The sequence below is a fragment of the Pelophylax lessonae genome (genome assembly GCF_965119305.1).
Source record: "Pelophylax lessonae genome assembly, chromosome: 2".
NCBI classification, from domain to species: domain Eukaryota; kingdom Metazoa; phylum Chordata; class Amphibia; order Anura; family Ranidae; genus Pelophylax; species Pelophylax lessonae.
The window spans coordinates 709,436,018-709,451,642 of record NC_138769.1 but is presented as its reverse complement, the minus strand read 5'-3'; the positions used below and the strand labels follow the sequence as shown (position 1 = coordinate 709,451,642).

At 49.8% G+C, this 15,625-nt stretch overlaps 1 protein-coding gene across 1 annotated transcript in view; it reads right to left on the bottom strand.

Moving 5' to 3' along the window:
* CCDC90B (coiled-coil domain containing 90B) overlaps nt 1-13,798 on the bottom strand; it is a 91,205-nt gene extending 77,407 nt beyond the window's left edge. The window contains exons 1-2 of the mRNA XM_082244464.1: nt 13,661-13,798; nt 5,356-5,478 (exon numbers count right to left, since the gene is read on the bottom strand). Coding sequence (XP_082100590.1) covers nt 5,356-5,478; nt 13,661-13,754 — 217 coding nt within the window. The 5' untranslated portion in view covers nt 13,755-13,798. The remainder of the gene's footprint in view (nt 1-5,355; nt 5,479-13,660) is intronic.
* Between the last annotated feature and the right edge of the window lie 1,827 nt (nt 13,799-15,625).

Genomic DNA, 15,625 nt, shown 5'->3' with positions numbered 1-15,625 from the left:
CCGCTCACCTGGGTAACGATCGAGCGGCTTCCGAGCCGCATCGCTTGTTACCGACGGAAAGCCGACCGTTTGCACTAAACCACGGTACCGGGATGATGGCTCTAGCTAGAGGCATCACCCCGGTATAACCCCGCAAAGTTACCCGACGTATATATACGTCAGTTTGCGGTAAGTGGTTAAGGGACGTTTAAACCGTCCGTTGTGTCGCGTTTGCACCCCCGTTTAGCGGGCGTTTGCATTTAGAACCGTTTCTAGAGGTCAAAAAATCATTCCCCTTTAAAATGGAAAAACGTGAGCGCTAAATTCGGGTCATCGCGTTCGGTCACGTTTTGCGTTTAAAACGCCGGTAAACATGCGTTTGAACGCAAATAATTGCTTTCCAAAAAACGTCCCTGAACTCAACTGCCTGTAAACGACCCCGTGTACATGGACAGATAAGATAACTTGGAGGAGGCTTCAGGGGCTTCTGAAAAAAAACGCCCAACTGCTCAAAAATGGCCGTTTACAAGTTGCAGTGTACACGAGCCCTTATGCCTCATACACACGTACCGATCGTCGGCCGACCGATCGGCCGTCTTTTGTCCAGGGCTGTCGTGTCTGTTGAAAACTGCAAAAGACTGCACACGAATTTTGTCAGCCAACAGCAGCCGACTGCAGAAGTGATGTCATGTGATGGTTAACTTTCCTTGTCTTTTTTCTTTTCTGAGCATGCCCAGTCTTGCTAATCTGCTGTCTGTCGGCCAAAATCTATACTGACTGGCGAACAATCGGCCGTTCTGGTGTTGGCCGACAAAAATTTTAATGCCTGCACGACAGATTCTGTTCGGCCGAAAATGCGCTGTCGGCTGTTGGAAGCATCATACTAACAAGCCTACAATCGGCCGATCGGTCGTCGGCCGAATATTTACGGCCGACAATCGGTACGTGTGTACAGGGCTTTAGACTCCATTCACACTACCGCGACTTGTCAGGCGACTTGTCAGCCTGTCAAGTCGCGGTCCATGCAGCGCTACAGGAGCCGTTCTAATAGGAGCGACACAAGTCGCTCTGACTTAGAAAAAGGGTCCTGTACTACTTCGGGGCGACCTCGGAGCAACTTGCATAGACTTCCATTATATGAAGTCGGATCGACCTAGTGTGAACCAAACTTTCAGAGCCGTTCTCTGCTCACAGCTGTCAAAAATAAAAAATAGCCCCAGCAAATGTTTATCAACATTATTAAGGCTGCTAGATAACTATAAGCACAAATGTTTTACATTGTATCATTTTGTTCTTTTAGATCAAGGCCCCTTTCAAACACGGTAGTCCATCAGGCGGACTCCGTTTTTCTCAGCAGGGGATCGATCTGCTGATCCCCCACTGAGCAGGCCAATGGCAGCTCTGTCTCTGCGCTGTGTGCGGAGACAGAGCTGCCAGGCCCCCATTCTTCTCTATGGGGGAATCGGATGAGAACGGACCGTCTGTCCATTCTCATCCCATCCAATCCGCCAGACGGATGGAAAATAGGGTTTCCATCCGCCCGGATTCAACAGATCGGATGTCAGCAGACATGTCTCCACTGACATCCGATGCCCCATAGACAGGGCCGCTGATAGGGGGGGACCACCAGCCCTCTTGTAGGGGGCCCGGGCGCACAGGGGGGCCCACACAGAGAGGGGGATTAGTGATGGACAACAAATACAGAAATCTTCCTCCAGCACCTGAATCTGATCTGTCCCTCTCCCTGCTATCAGCTTTTATCTTCTGAGAAAGAGACAGTTGTCCCTCGCTAATCCCCCTCCCTGTGTGGGCCCCCCTCCCAGCACTTATCTCTGCTCAGGAGTTTATTTGTAACTTTGTTTCTCTCTCTCTGATCACTGAGCTCCAACTGCCCAGCCTGTATATTTTTCTCAGCTCATCTTCATTTTTATTTATTAACATAGTTTTTTTTTTTTAGATTTAGCAGGAATTATGCGAGTTATGTTATATTTGTGTCTGCTAATAGTGATTTTGTAATTTTAGCTAAATATATCTTTAATATTTTCTTGGGGGGGGGCCCTGTCAGGTAGTCTGTACGGGGCCCCGCGATTTCTAACAGCAGCCCTGCCCATAGAGATGCATGAGGCATGCATTCAGATCCGCCTGAAAAACAGACAGGCAGATCTGAACGGTCCGCAAGTGTGAAAGGGGACTAAAGGAATGAACTTCCGTCTGTAAGTGTCGGTTCACATATATGCAAAGCAGGAAGCCTGTGAATACACAGCGGTTTCCCACTTCGCACTCAACTCACAGGCAGTTCACACTACCATATGCGATTTGCTGGGGGTGTCAATACAAAGTTAAAAATACCCCCAGATCGGTTCGCATATCGCAGTGCCAACAGGCAGTTCAGACATTAATCGGATTGCATAGGTGTGAATACCCATGTGATCAGATTCTGGTGCGGACCAAAAAAAAGGGTTCTGTGCGACTTTGGTCCAAATGCGATGCAAATTCAGCTATACAATCTGTATGGCTGAATTTGCAATGCGCAGACATCACACGTGATTTGTAGAGCAGTGCGCTCAGAATCACATGCGATGTCTGACATCGATGAAGTGTGAACCGGCACTGAGTGAGGCCAGTTTAACCTCTTAACCACTTCTGGACCGGAAGATTTTCCCCCTTAATGACCAGGCCATTTTTTGCAAATCAGCACTGCGTTACTTTCACAAGCAATTGTGCGGTGGCGCGGCGCTGTACCCAAATAAAGTTTAGCGGGACTGCGACATTGCGGCGGACAGATCAGACCCCTAACTGACATTTTTGACACTTTTGGGGGGGACCAGTGACATTACTGCAGTAATCAGTGCTAAAAATATGCACTGTTACTGTAATAATGACACTGGCAGGGAAGGGGTTAACATTGTGGGTGATCAAGGGGTTAAATGTGAGCCTAGGGGAGTGATTCTAACCGTGGGGGGGGTGTGGCTTGTGAAATGATCATAGAGACACGTGATCCTATATAGAAGGATCACATGCACTCTAATCATTCCAGAGAGAAGAACGGTCAGCTGAGTTTACAACAGCCAACTGTCCTTCTCTCTCAGCGGGGAGCGATCGCGAGTGTCAGGCGGCAATCGGAGTCGCTGGCCCGTGCATCGGAATCCCCGCTGCTGAGTGGGGGAGGGAGCGCGCTCGCCCTCTAGCTGCAGGCGTGCGACCGACGTAGGTCTATGTCGTTTTGCGCAGGAGGGACGCTCTGCCGCAGTAAATCGCCGGCAGTGGGCGGTCCGGAACCGGTTAAACAGTAAAGTGAGCCCAATTTTTTTGTATAATGTGAAAGATGATGTTACGCTGACAATTGTGAGAGGATCATGAGAGAATCGTTATCTTTATTCTAAGCAAAAAAAAAAAAAATATGCGATTCTCATTTTATCCAGAATCGTGCAGTTCTACCTCAGATTGCGCGCCATAGACTCCATTATCGAATTTAGGAAATGTATTTAAAGCTGAGCTACGTTCACATGTGGGCGTAGCGGATCGTGGGCAGAATCACAGCAATTCTGCCCGCGATCCGGAAATCATTGCAAATCGCGGGACATCTGTGCGTTGCCCGTGACTTGCAATGGCACCGCAAAGGCTGTGCGATGTTGCCGCGATTTCCGCCTGTCGAAACGCGGTAACATCACGCAAAGAAAATCGCGGGACGCATGACGCCTCATAAAAAGGTACAAGAGCTTCTTTGGGGCGGCATGCGTCCCGCGATTTTGTTTATGCAATGTTACCGCGATTCGGCAGGCGTTTGGGGTTCCATTGCAAATCACGGGCAAAGCACAGGCGCCCCGCGATTTGCAATGATTTCTGGATCACTGCGATTCTGCCCGCGATCTGCTACGCCCACATGTGAACGTAGCCTGAAAAAAGGAAAAAAAAAAAAAAACACAGCTCAACAAAAACGCAAATAAACGCATCAGAAATGCGCATCAACACATTACAATAATGCACTTTATAGAGTCTCAGCGCAGATGCCATAATGTTTGCGCTGTGGCGTGAACCGGCCAAAAAAAAAAAAAAAAACAGGACAAGGGGTACTACATACGTGGTGTGTACTCCCGCCAAGGTTGTTTGGGGCGTCTATGTACCATACACGCCCCAAACAACTTGTCAACCCTTAATAATAACTAGTCAACCCTTCTATATTGTACTCCTACAGCTCTCCATTGAACATCACCCAGCAGACGCATTGTTCGGATGACATGCAGTACGTGAAGCGTTCCCAGGAAAAAACGCTATAAAACATGGGAGGAGCCTCTCATGTCCCCTCCTGATCAGTCACCAACCCTGTATCTGGGTGAAAAAGAACAGATCAACCCAAAGAGCTCAAAGCATAAACTGAACATTGCAGAGTTATTCACTTTACCCTCCTGAAGATTTACCCCCCCCCCTTCATTCATTTTTTGCGATACGGTATTGCGTTACTTTAGAGGACCGCCCCCACATACATAAACTGCGGCAGGGCGGCCATTCAGTGCAAAATCACGTACCTGTATTTATTTTATTTATGCTAGTATTGGCATCAGTGACTTATAGCTGGACTGAGATATTGCGGCGGCCAATCTGACACTAACTGACACTTTGACCAGTGACACTAATAGAGTGATCAGTGCTAAAAAAAAAATGCACTGTCGCTGTACTAATGACACTGGCTGGGAAAGGGTTAAACATATATCTGAGGGTTAAATGTGTGCCTAGCCAGTGTTTTTGTGTACTGTGGGGGAGGTGCTTTTACTAGGGGAAGAAATGTATTCTAGTCCCTGCTTTTCAGGAACACAGGATCCATGCCTTCCCTCCTGTCAGTACATTGTTTACATAGGCAGATCCCTGTTCTTTGTAGTTTAGTGACGACCAGCGGGTGCCGAAGGACATGAAGTGTTTGGCACCCGCAGATCGGCTTCTACTGTGAATAATCAAAACCAAAAAAGCAAGGCACCCCCTGTCGGCGGAAGCAAAAGGATCACTCAGTCCGGGTTATGGTCTGCCATTTTGGTGACGACTGTCCTAGGGTGACAACACTCACTACACTACGTCTATAGAGAAGCAGTGTTGTCACCCTAGGACAGGAAGTGTACTAGAATTACTGAGCACCTCCCCCTCTCCTCTACTACACAGCATGGTGGGAGGTGTTCAGTGGTCATAACACACTTCCCGGTAGCATTGGTCGAGATGTCCTGTGCACTCTGCTAAGTTATCACTGGATTTCTGTCAGGATCAATACTTTTTTTTTTCTCAATTACCAAACATATATAATACACTCAATTGTATATAGATAGACAAGGCCACAAGGGAGTCATTCACAGAAGTCCATAGTTGGGGATTACAGTGAAATCTCCTTACCATGCGTCTCCAGGTCGCACACCAGAGCGTGCGTATCGAAGGTTAACTTCCTCTGCTCCGGCGGCATGATCTCCACCCTCCGGACATCATAGCTGGACAGGAGCTTTGCCGTAGTAAACAGCCCTGCAATGATCAGCAACCAATCAGGATGGAGCTTGGGGTGGAAAATAACAAGATACATGGAACATTTGGAAGGATATCCGGTATTGGCTAATTTTAGGATGACATTTAATATGAATATGTTTTGCCTTCCCTGCATTCTCCCCCTCCCCCAATCTAATTAAATAAAGACTTTATTTTACAGATCTGTGTCTCTCTATGCAATGCAGGTAGATCATGGCTGATGGCAAGGTGCTGGACATTGCTACCTGAAAAAAAAAAGAAATCACACCATCCTGCCTCACTACTCCTCAGGCCTCATGCAAGCATTGGGTTGGCTCTTGGGAGGAGTTATTCCTTATATTATTATATATCAAAATGCCACGATGGATGGATGTCAAACTGGAGGAGTGGGCGTTCCTTGGGTACCATGTGGGTGTGACCACCCTAGGTAACACCCACATGTGACACTGAGCCTTCATGGGTTGAAAAAACTGAAATGGGATGGGACTCCAAGCTCTAAAAGTCATATGATGGGACCCACTTGAGCTTTATAGGTCATGGAATGGGCTTCCCCCCCCCCAACCGAGCTTCATAGGTCACATGATGAGACCCCATGAGCTTCATAGGTCATGGGATGGATCCCCCCCAGCCTTACAGGTCACATCATCGGACCCCCAAGCCTTACAAGTCACATGATGAGACCACCACAGCTTTATAGGTTATGTGACCGGAACACACCCCCCCCCCCCCCCCAAGCTTCATAGTTCACGTCATCGGACCCCCGAGCCTTACAGGTCATGCGATGGGACCTCATGAGCTTTATAGGCAATAGGATCTTCTCCCCCCCCCCCAAAGCTTCATAGGTCACATGATCGGACCCCTGAGCCTTACAAGTCATGTCATCAGAATCCCTAGCCTTATAGGTCACATGATCAGATCCCTGAGCTTCATAGGTCACATGATCGGACCCTTGAGCCTTACAAGTCATGTCATCAGAATCCCTAGCCTTATAGGTCACGTGATCAGATCCCTGAGCTTCATAGGTCACGTGATCGGACCCCTGAGCCTTACAGGTCATGCCATTAGAATCCCTAGCCTTATAGGTCACATGATGAGACCCCATGAGCTTCATAGGTCACATGATCAGACCCCATGAGCTTCATAGGTCATAGGATGGACCCCCCCCCCCCCCAGCCTTACAGGTCACATCATTGGACCCCCAAGCCTTACAAGTCACATGATGAGACCACCACAGCTTTATAGGTTATGTGGCCGGAACCCCCCCAAGCTTCATAGTTCACGTCATCTGACCCCCGAGCCTTACAGGACATGTGATGAGACCCCATCAGCTTTATAGGCAATAGGATCTTCTCCCCCCCCCCCCCAAGCTTCATAGGTCACGTCATCGGACCCCTGAGCCTTACAAGTCATGTGATCAGAATCCCTAGCCTTATAGGTCAAGTGATCAGATCCCTGAGCTTCATAGGTCACGTGATCAGACCCCAGAGCCTTACAAGTCATGTGATCAGAATCCCTAGCCTTATAGGTCATGTGATCAGATCCCTGAGCTTCATAGGTCACGTGATCAGACCCCAGAGCCTTACAGCTCACATAATCAGACCCCATGAGCTTTATAGGTCATAGGATGGACTTCCCCCAATCTTCTTAGGTCGTGTGATGGGACCCCAAAAGCTTTACATGTGTCATGTTTGGACCCCAAGCCTTACAGGTCATGTGATTAGACCACCAAGCCTTACAGGTCACGTGATCAGGCCACCACAGCTTTTATAGGTCATGTGATCGGACCTCCGAACCTGAGCCCTACAGGTTACATCATCAGACCTCCGAGCCTTACATGTCACATGATCAGTCTAACCACACTTAAAAATAAAAAACAGTGGCCTCAACCTACGATGACACTGTGGGATGAATTGATATGGTAGATTATTTCACAGAATAGTCCTGTACGGACGGGGTACCTCCACAACTAAGTTGCTAACCAATAGAAAACAGGGGAGAACCTACAGGTCACCCTAGGAGAGAAGTTGTATACGGAGAACAAACAGCAGTATCTTTAATCTCAAAAATATACAGCTTTATTGAAAAATGGCAATCAAAAACACTACAAATCTAAAACCCCCTCAGAAACCTCAATAAAAACCAAGCCGACAACGTTGTCACACTACAACAGCAAATACGGGCCCCACATACACACATGCATCACCAGCAAGCAGCCAAACCAGCTTAAATTAGGTCAAGGCAGTCTAGCCTGAGAGCAGTAAGTCAAGGCTTCCGAATCAGGACTAATCTCCCTGACACAGTGTAACGGAACACCTCTGGCTTAAAGATACGGCTCACGGGCGCCCAGTAACCTAAATCAGTGAGCTAAAGATGTATTACTCAATGTTGTACCAGTCCCGGGTCTAGGATGACATGGAAGCACATAGCCTCCTATGGAGGTATAAGTCTCTTGGTGCCCACGAGTATATGTTATGACCCACACAGCTGTACTGAGATGGTTGGTAGACAGCCCATAAATGAACGTTGGCAGATCAAGGAAGACCTCCCGGTAGTTTTAAGGCTAATCGGCCTAATATACAGTGCCTTGCGAAAGTATTCGGCCCCCTTGAACTTTTCGACCTTTTGCCACATTTCAGGCTTCAAACATAAAGATATAAAACTGTAATTTTTTGTGAAGAATCAACAAGTGGGACACAATCATGAAGTGGAATGAAATGTATTGGATATTTCAAACTTTTTAACAAATAAAAAACTGAAAAATTGGGCGTGCAAAATGATTTAGCCCCCTTAAGTTAATACTTTGTAGCGCCACCTTTTTTAAGTCGCTTGGGATATGTCTCTATCAGTTTTGCACATCGAGAGACTGAAATTTTTGCCCATTTCTCCTTGCAAAACAGCTCGAGCTCAGTGAGGTTGGATGGAGAGCGTTTGTGAACAGCAGTTTTCAGTTCTTTCCACAGATTCTCGATTGGATTCAGGTCTGGACTTTGACTTGGCCATTCTAACACTGGACTTTGACTTGGCCATTCTAACACCCGGATATGTTTATTTGTGAACCATTCCATTGTAGATTTTGCTTTAGGTTTTGGATCATTGTCTTGTTAGAAGACAAATCTCCGTCCCAGTCTCAGGTCTTTTGCAGACTCCATCAGGTTTTCTTCCAGAATGGTCCTGTATTTGGCTCCATCCATCTTCCCATCGATTTTAACCATCTTCCCTGTCCCTGCTGAAGAAAAGCAGGCCCAAACCATGATGCTGCCACCACCATGTTTGACAGTGGGGATGGTGTGTTCAGGGTGATGAGCTGTGTTGCTTTTACGCCAAACATAACGTTTTGCATTTTTGCCAAAAAGTTTGATTTTGGTTTCATCTGACCAGAGCACCTTCTTCCACATGTTTGGTGTGTCTCCCAGGTGGCTTGTGGCAAACTTTAAACAACACTTTTTATGGATATCTTTAAGAAATGGCTTTCTTCTTGCCACTCTTCCATAAAGGCCAGATTTGTGCAGTATACGACTGATTGTTGTCCTATGGACAGAGTCTCCCACCTCAGCTGTAGATCTCTGCAGTTCATCCAGAGTGACCATGGGCCTCTTGGCTGCATCTCTGATCAGTCTTCTCCTTGTATGAGCTGAAAGTTTAGAGGGACGGCCAGGTCTTCGTAGATTTGCAGTGGTTTGATACTCCTTCCATTTCAATATTATCGCTTGCACAGTGCTCCTTGGGATGTTTAAAGCTTGGGAAATCTTTTTGTATCCAAATCCGGCTTTAAATTTCTCCACAACAGTATCTCTGACCTGCCTGGTGTGTTCCTTGTTCTTCATGATGCTCTCTGCTCTTTAAACGGACCTCTGAGACTATCACAGTGCAGGTGCATTTATACGGAGACTTGATTACACACAGGTGGATTCTATTTATCATCATTAGTCATTTAGGTCAACATTGGATCATTCAGAGATCCTCACTGAACTTCTGGAGAGAGTTTGCTGCACTGAAAGTAAAGGGGCTGAATAATTTTGCACGCCCAATTTTTCAGTTTTTTATTTGTTAACAAAGTTTGAATTATCCAATAAATTTCGTTCCACTTCATGATTGTGTCCCACTTGTTGTTGATTCTTCACAAAAAATTACAGTTTTAGCCCCGGTTCACACTTGTGCGTGTGCGGGGTTCGCATGTAATGTCGGAGCGCACTGCTCCGACATTACATGCGATCGGCTGTGCGGTGCGAGTTTAGCCATACAGTTTGTATGGCTAAATTTGCACCGCAGCCAACACGCACAGGGACCCTTTTTGGCAGCCGCAAAAACCGCTGTGCGATCAGATCCTGTGCGAACTGCACTGCGATATGCGATCAAACTGGGGGTGTCGTTAACATTACATTGACACCCCCAGCGTATTGCATATGGCAGTGTGAACTGCCGGGGGTGCGTGTGCGATGCGGGAACAGGCTGCGAATTCGCAGCCTTCCCGCATCGCATAAATGTGAACCGAGGCTTATATCTTTATGTTTGAAGCCTGAAATGTGGCAAAAGGTCGAAAATTTCAAGGGGGCCGAATATTTTCGCAAGGCAATGTAGCATGCCACCAAAGTTCTTAAGGGATTAGCAAGGTTTAACACAGGCACCTGACATGCTGTGCAGTCACATTGTACAGAACCGCAGCCCATAAGTCATATACATAGGGGATGGAGGTACAAAGGTGCCCGGAGGCTCTCACCACTCCGTCACACCGGTCGATGTAAACCTCCTTCTCCTCCCTAAATGTCTATAAAGAATACAGGCTGCTGGTGTAGCGGCTGAGGGCTTATCCTGGTCAGGCATTCCTCGTGTTGGGCACTTTCCGTAACTCCGCAATCATCAACTCCATACAGGCAGAGGAACCGCCATCATACAGCTGGTGAAGCGCATGTTGGACCATAGAGCCCTCAGTCCCCTAAGCCTTACAGGTCATGTGATGGGACCCTATGAGCTTTGTAGGCCATTGGATGGACTTCCACCCCAAACTTAATAGGTCACGTAATTGGACCCCCAAGCCTTACAGTTCACGTGATGGAGCCACCACAGCTTTATAGGTCATGCGATTGGAACCCCCCAAGCTTCACAGTTCCTGTGATCGCCCCCAACCCCCGAGCAGCCTTACAGGTCACTTCATTGGAACCCTGAGCCTTATAGGTCATGTGATCAGACCTCCGAGCCTTACAAGTTACGTTATCAGACCCTGGAGCCTTACAGGTCACGTGATCAGACCCCATGAGCTTTATAGGTCATAGGAAGGACTCCCCCTCCCCAAGCTTCATAGGTCATGGGATGGATTTCCCCACCACCTCCATAGGTCACGTCATCGGACCCCCAAGCCTTACAGGTCACATCATCGGAGCCCCAAGCTTTACAGGTCACGTCATCGGAGCCCCGAGCCTTACAGGTCACGTCATCGGAGCCCCGAGCCTTACAGGTCATAGGATGGACTTACCCCCTTCAAGCTTCATAGGTCACATTATGGAACCTCCAAGCCTTACAGGTCACGTCATCGGACCCCCACAGCTTTACAGGTCACGTCATCAAGCCCCCGAGCCTTACAGGTCACGTCATCGGAGCCCCGAGCCTTACAGGTCACGTCATCGGAGCCCCAAGCCTTACAGGTCATTTTATCGGAACCCCAAGCCTTACAAGTCACGTCATCGGACCCCCGAGCCTTACAGGTCACGTCATCGGACCCCCGAGCCTTACAGGTCACGCCATCTGAGTCCCAAGCCTTACAGGTCATAGGATGGACTTACCCCCTCAAAGCTTCATAGGTCACATTATGGAACCTCCAAGCCTTACAGGTCACATCATCGGAGCCCCGAGCCTTACAGGTCACGTCATCGGAGCCCCGAGCCTTACAGGTCACGTCATCGGAGCCCCGAGCCTTACAGGTCACGTCATCGGAGCCCCAAGCCTTACAGGTCATTTTATCGGAACCCCGAGCCTTACAGGTCACGTCATCGGACCCCCGAGCCTTACAGGTCACGTCATCGGACCCCCGAGCCTTACAGGTCACGTCATCGGACCCCCGAGCCTTACAGGTCATAGGATGGACTTACCCCCTCAAAGCTTCATAGGTCACATTATGGAACCTCCAAGCCTTACAGGTCACATCATCGGACCCCCGAGCCTTACAGGTCCCGTCATCGGACCCCCGAGCCTTACAGGTCCCGTCATCGGACCCCCGAGCCTTACAGGTCCCGTCATCGGACCCCCGAGCCTTACAGGTCCCGTCATCGGACCCCCGAGCCTTACAGGTCCCGTCATCGGAGCCCCGAGCCTTACAGGTCCCGTCATCGGAGCCCCGAGCCTTACAGGTCACGTCATCGGACCCCGAGCCTTACAGGTCACGCCATCGGAGTCCCAAGCCTTACAGGTCACGTCATCGGACCCCCGAGCCTTACAGGTCACGCCATCGGAGTCCCAAGCCTTACAGGTCATAGGATGGACTTACCCCCTCCAAGCTTCATAGGTCACATTATGGAACCTCCAAGCCTTACAGGTCACGTCATCGGACCCCCGAGCCTTACAGGTCACGTCATCGGACCCCCGAGCCTTACAGGTCCCGTCATCGGAGCCCCGAGCCTTACAGGTCCCGTCATCGGAGCCCCGAGCCTTACAGGTCCCGTCATCGGAGCCCCGAGCCTTACAGGTCATAGGATGGACTTAACCCCTCCAAGCTTCATAGGTCACATTATGGAACCTCCAAGCCTTACAGGTCACGTCATCGGAGCCCCGAGTCTTACAGGTCACGTCATCAGACCCCCGAGCCTTACAGGTCACGTCATCAGACCCCCGAGCCTTACAGGTCACGTCATCGGAGCCCCGAGCCTTACAGGTCATAGGATGGACTTACCCCCTCCAAGCTTCATAGGTCACATTATGGAACCTCCAAGCCTTACAGGTCACGTCATCGGACCCCCGAGCCTTACAGGTCCCGTCATCGGACCCCCGAGCCTTACAGGTCCCGTCATCGGAGCCCCGAGCCTTACAGGTCACGTCATCGGACCCCCGAGCCTTACAGGTCACGCCATCGGACCCCCGAGCCTTACAGGTCACGCCATCGGAGTCCCAAGCCTTACAGGTCATAGGATGGACTTACCCCCTCCAAGCTTCATAGGTCACATTATGGAACCTCCAAGCCTTACAGGTCACGTCATCGGACCCCCGAGCCTTACGGGTCCCGTCATCGGACCCCCGAGCCTTACAGGTCCCGTCATCGGAGCCCCGAGCCTTACAGGTCACGTCATCGGACCCCCGAGCCTTACAGGTCACGCCATCGGAGTCCCAAGCCTTACAGGTCACGCCATCGGAGTCCCAAGCCTTACAGGTCATAGGATGGACTTACCCCCTCCAAGCTTCATAGGTCACATTATGGAACCTCCAAGCCTTACAGGTCACGTCATCGGACCCCCGAGCCTTACGGGTCCCGTCATCGGACCCCCGAGCCTTACAGGTCCCGTCATCGGAGCCCCGAGCCTTACAGGTCACGTCATCGGACCCCCGAGCCTTACAGGTCACGCCATCGGAGTCCCAAGCCTTACAGGTCACGCCATCGGAGTCCCAAGCCTTACAGGTCATAGGATGGACTTACCCCCTCCAAGCTTCATAGGTCACATTATGGAACCTCCAAGCCTTACAGGTCACGTCATCGGACCCCCGAGCCTTACAGGTCCCGTCATCGGACCCCCGAGCCTTACAGGTCACGTCATCGGACCCCCGAGCCTTACAGGTCACGTCATCGGAGCCCCGAGCCTTACAGGTCATAGGATGGACTTACCCCCTTCAAGCTTCATAGGTCACGTTATGGAACCTCCAAGCCTTACAGGTCATGTGATTGGACCACCACAGCTTTATAGGTCACGTGATCGGACTCTCCACCCTTACAGGTCATATGATAAAACCCCTGACCCTTAAAGTTCATATGATCGGACCCCTGGCCCTTAAAAGTCACTTCATCAGAACCCTGAGCCTAATAGGTCATGTGATCAGCCTTATAGATCCTGTGATGGACCCCCAAGCTTTCCCATAACATCTCATTACAGAATATAGTTTATGTCACTTTAATGATGACTCCCTGACTCTTCCAGGAGTTTGGAAAGTTTCTACACATCCCTGTCCCCGGCCTCCCAATCAGATCACACACAGGTCACCTCACCTCTCCTACAGCCGCTGTGATTGGCCGGCTTGGCACACTGAGGATGGCTGATCAGTAGCTGGTACAGGAGTCTGGACATCCCTGAGCCCCTCATCTCCTCCCAGACAGATCAGATCTCACCGCTGTGTGTGTGTGTGTGTGTGTGTGTGTGGGGGGGGTGTCCTCCGTCCTCTACCTCACTTCCGGCCTGCCGCTCTGCATTCTGGGGGATGTAGTTTTCTCTCTGGTCTCTGTTTACTCATGAAACCACAGCTCTCAGAATGCAGCATGCTGGTGGGTGGGGGTGGGTGATGTAACAGTCCTGTCATTGTGCCAGAGTGTGACAGGGAAAGTAAAGCAGGGTGATATTGTCATCCACCTTTCAGTGGAACAATAAAGATTTGTATTGTTGAATTTCTCCTTTGAGTTTATGAATTATTAATGGCATTGATTGGTGAGGCTTCCAGTGCTTCACACATCTGAGGTTGTTGTTATTTAACCACTTTAACTACTTGCCTTCTGTGCACTTAAACCCCCTTCCCATCCAGACCAATTTTCAGCTTTCATCGCTCTCACACTTTGACTGACAATTGCGCGGTCATGCTACACTGTACCCATATGAAATTTTTATCATTTTTTTCACACAAATAGAGCTTTCTTTCGGTGGTATTTAATCATCTCTGGCTTTTTTATTTTTTACAAAAAAAAAGAAAAAAGACAACATTTTGAAAAAAAAAAACGTTTTTCTTATTTTTTTGCGAGTAAATTTTGAAAATAAATACATTTTTCTCCTTCACTGATGTGCGCTGATGAGGCGGCACTGATGTGCGCTGATGAGGCGGCACTGACGGGCACTGATAGGCTGCACTGATGGGCACTGATAGGCTGCACTGATGGGCACTGATAGGCTGCACTGATGGGCACTGATAGGCTGCACTGATGGGCACTGATGAGGTGGCACTTATGGGCACTGATGAGGTGGCACTGAGGAGAAGGTACTAATATGCCGCACTGATGAGTACTGATAGGCGGCACTGCTGGGCACTGAGAGGTGGCACTGCTGGGCACTGAGAGGTGGCACTGATGGGCACTGACGGGCGGCACTGATGGGCACTGACGGGCGGCAATGATGGGCACTGGCGGGCGGCACTGATGGGCACTGGCGGGCGGCACTGATGGGCACTGGCGGGTGGCACTGATGGACACTGACGGGTGGCACTGATGAGCACTGATGGGCGGCACTGATGAGCACTGATGGGCAGCACCATCAGTGCCCACACTCAGTGCCCATAGTGCTGCCAGTCAGTGCTCATCAGTGCCTATATGAGCAGGCACTGATGGGCACTGACTGGCAGCACTATGGGCACTGATTGTGTGCACTGATGGGGGGCACTGATGGCGGGCACTGTGGGCATTGAAGGTGTGTTTGGTGTACCTCTAGTAATCAGGGCACTGGTGATCGGTGCCCTGATTACTTTTTTCTGTGTCCCCGGCGCTGGGCAGCTCTCCCTCCTTCCTCACACGCAGGCTCTGTGTGAGGAAGGCGCGCTGGCGATGAGAGATGATCTCATATGTTTACATATGAGATCATCTCTCATTGCATAGGCCGATCACGTGGTGAATGGCCGCTGTGATTGGCCATTCACCACGATCTGTGATCGGCTGTGTCCAAGGGACACGGCCGACACAGATTCTCCCCGATGCGCGCTCGCGGGAGTGTGCGGGGAGCCTGTTTCTGGGAGGCCGTATAAAGACGGCCTCCCGAAAATTCAAGTCCGCGCTGCAGCCGTATATAGGCTGTAGCGCGGATGGCAGGAGGTTAAGACCTGAAGGATTTTCCCCCTTAAAGCGGAGTTCCGGGCACAGAAGTCATTTTTCTATAAACATACCCCCGGGACAGTCAGGGCTAGCACATTCCACAATGGCTAGCCTCTGATCTGTCCCGGTTGGCACTTACCTTTTAGAAGAAATACTTACCGTATATAC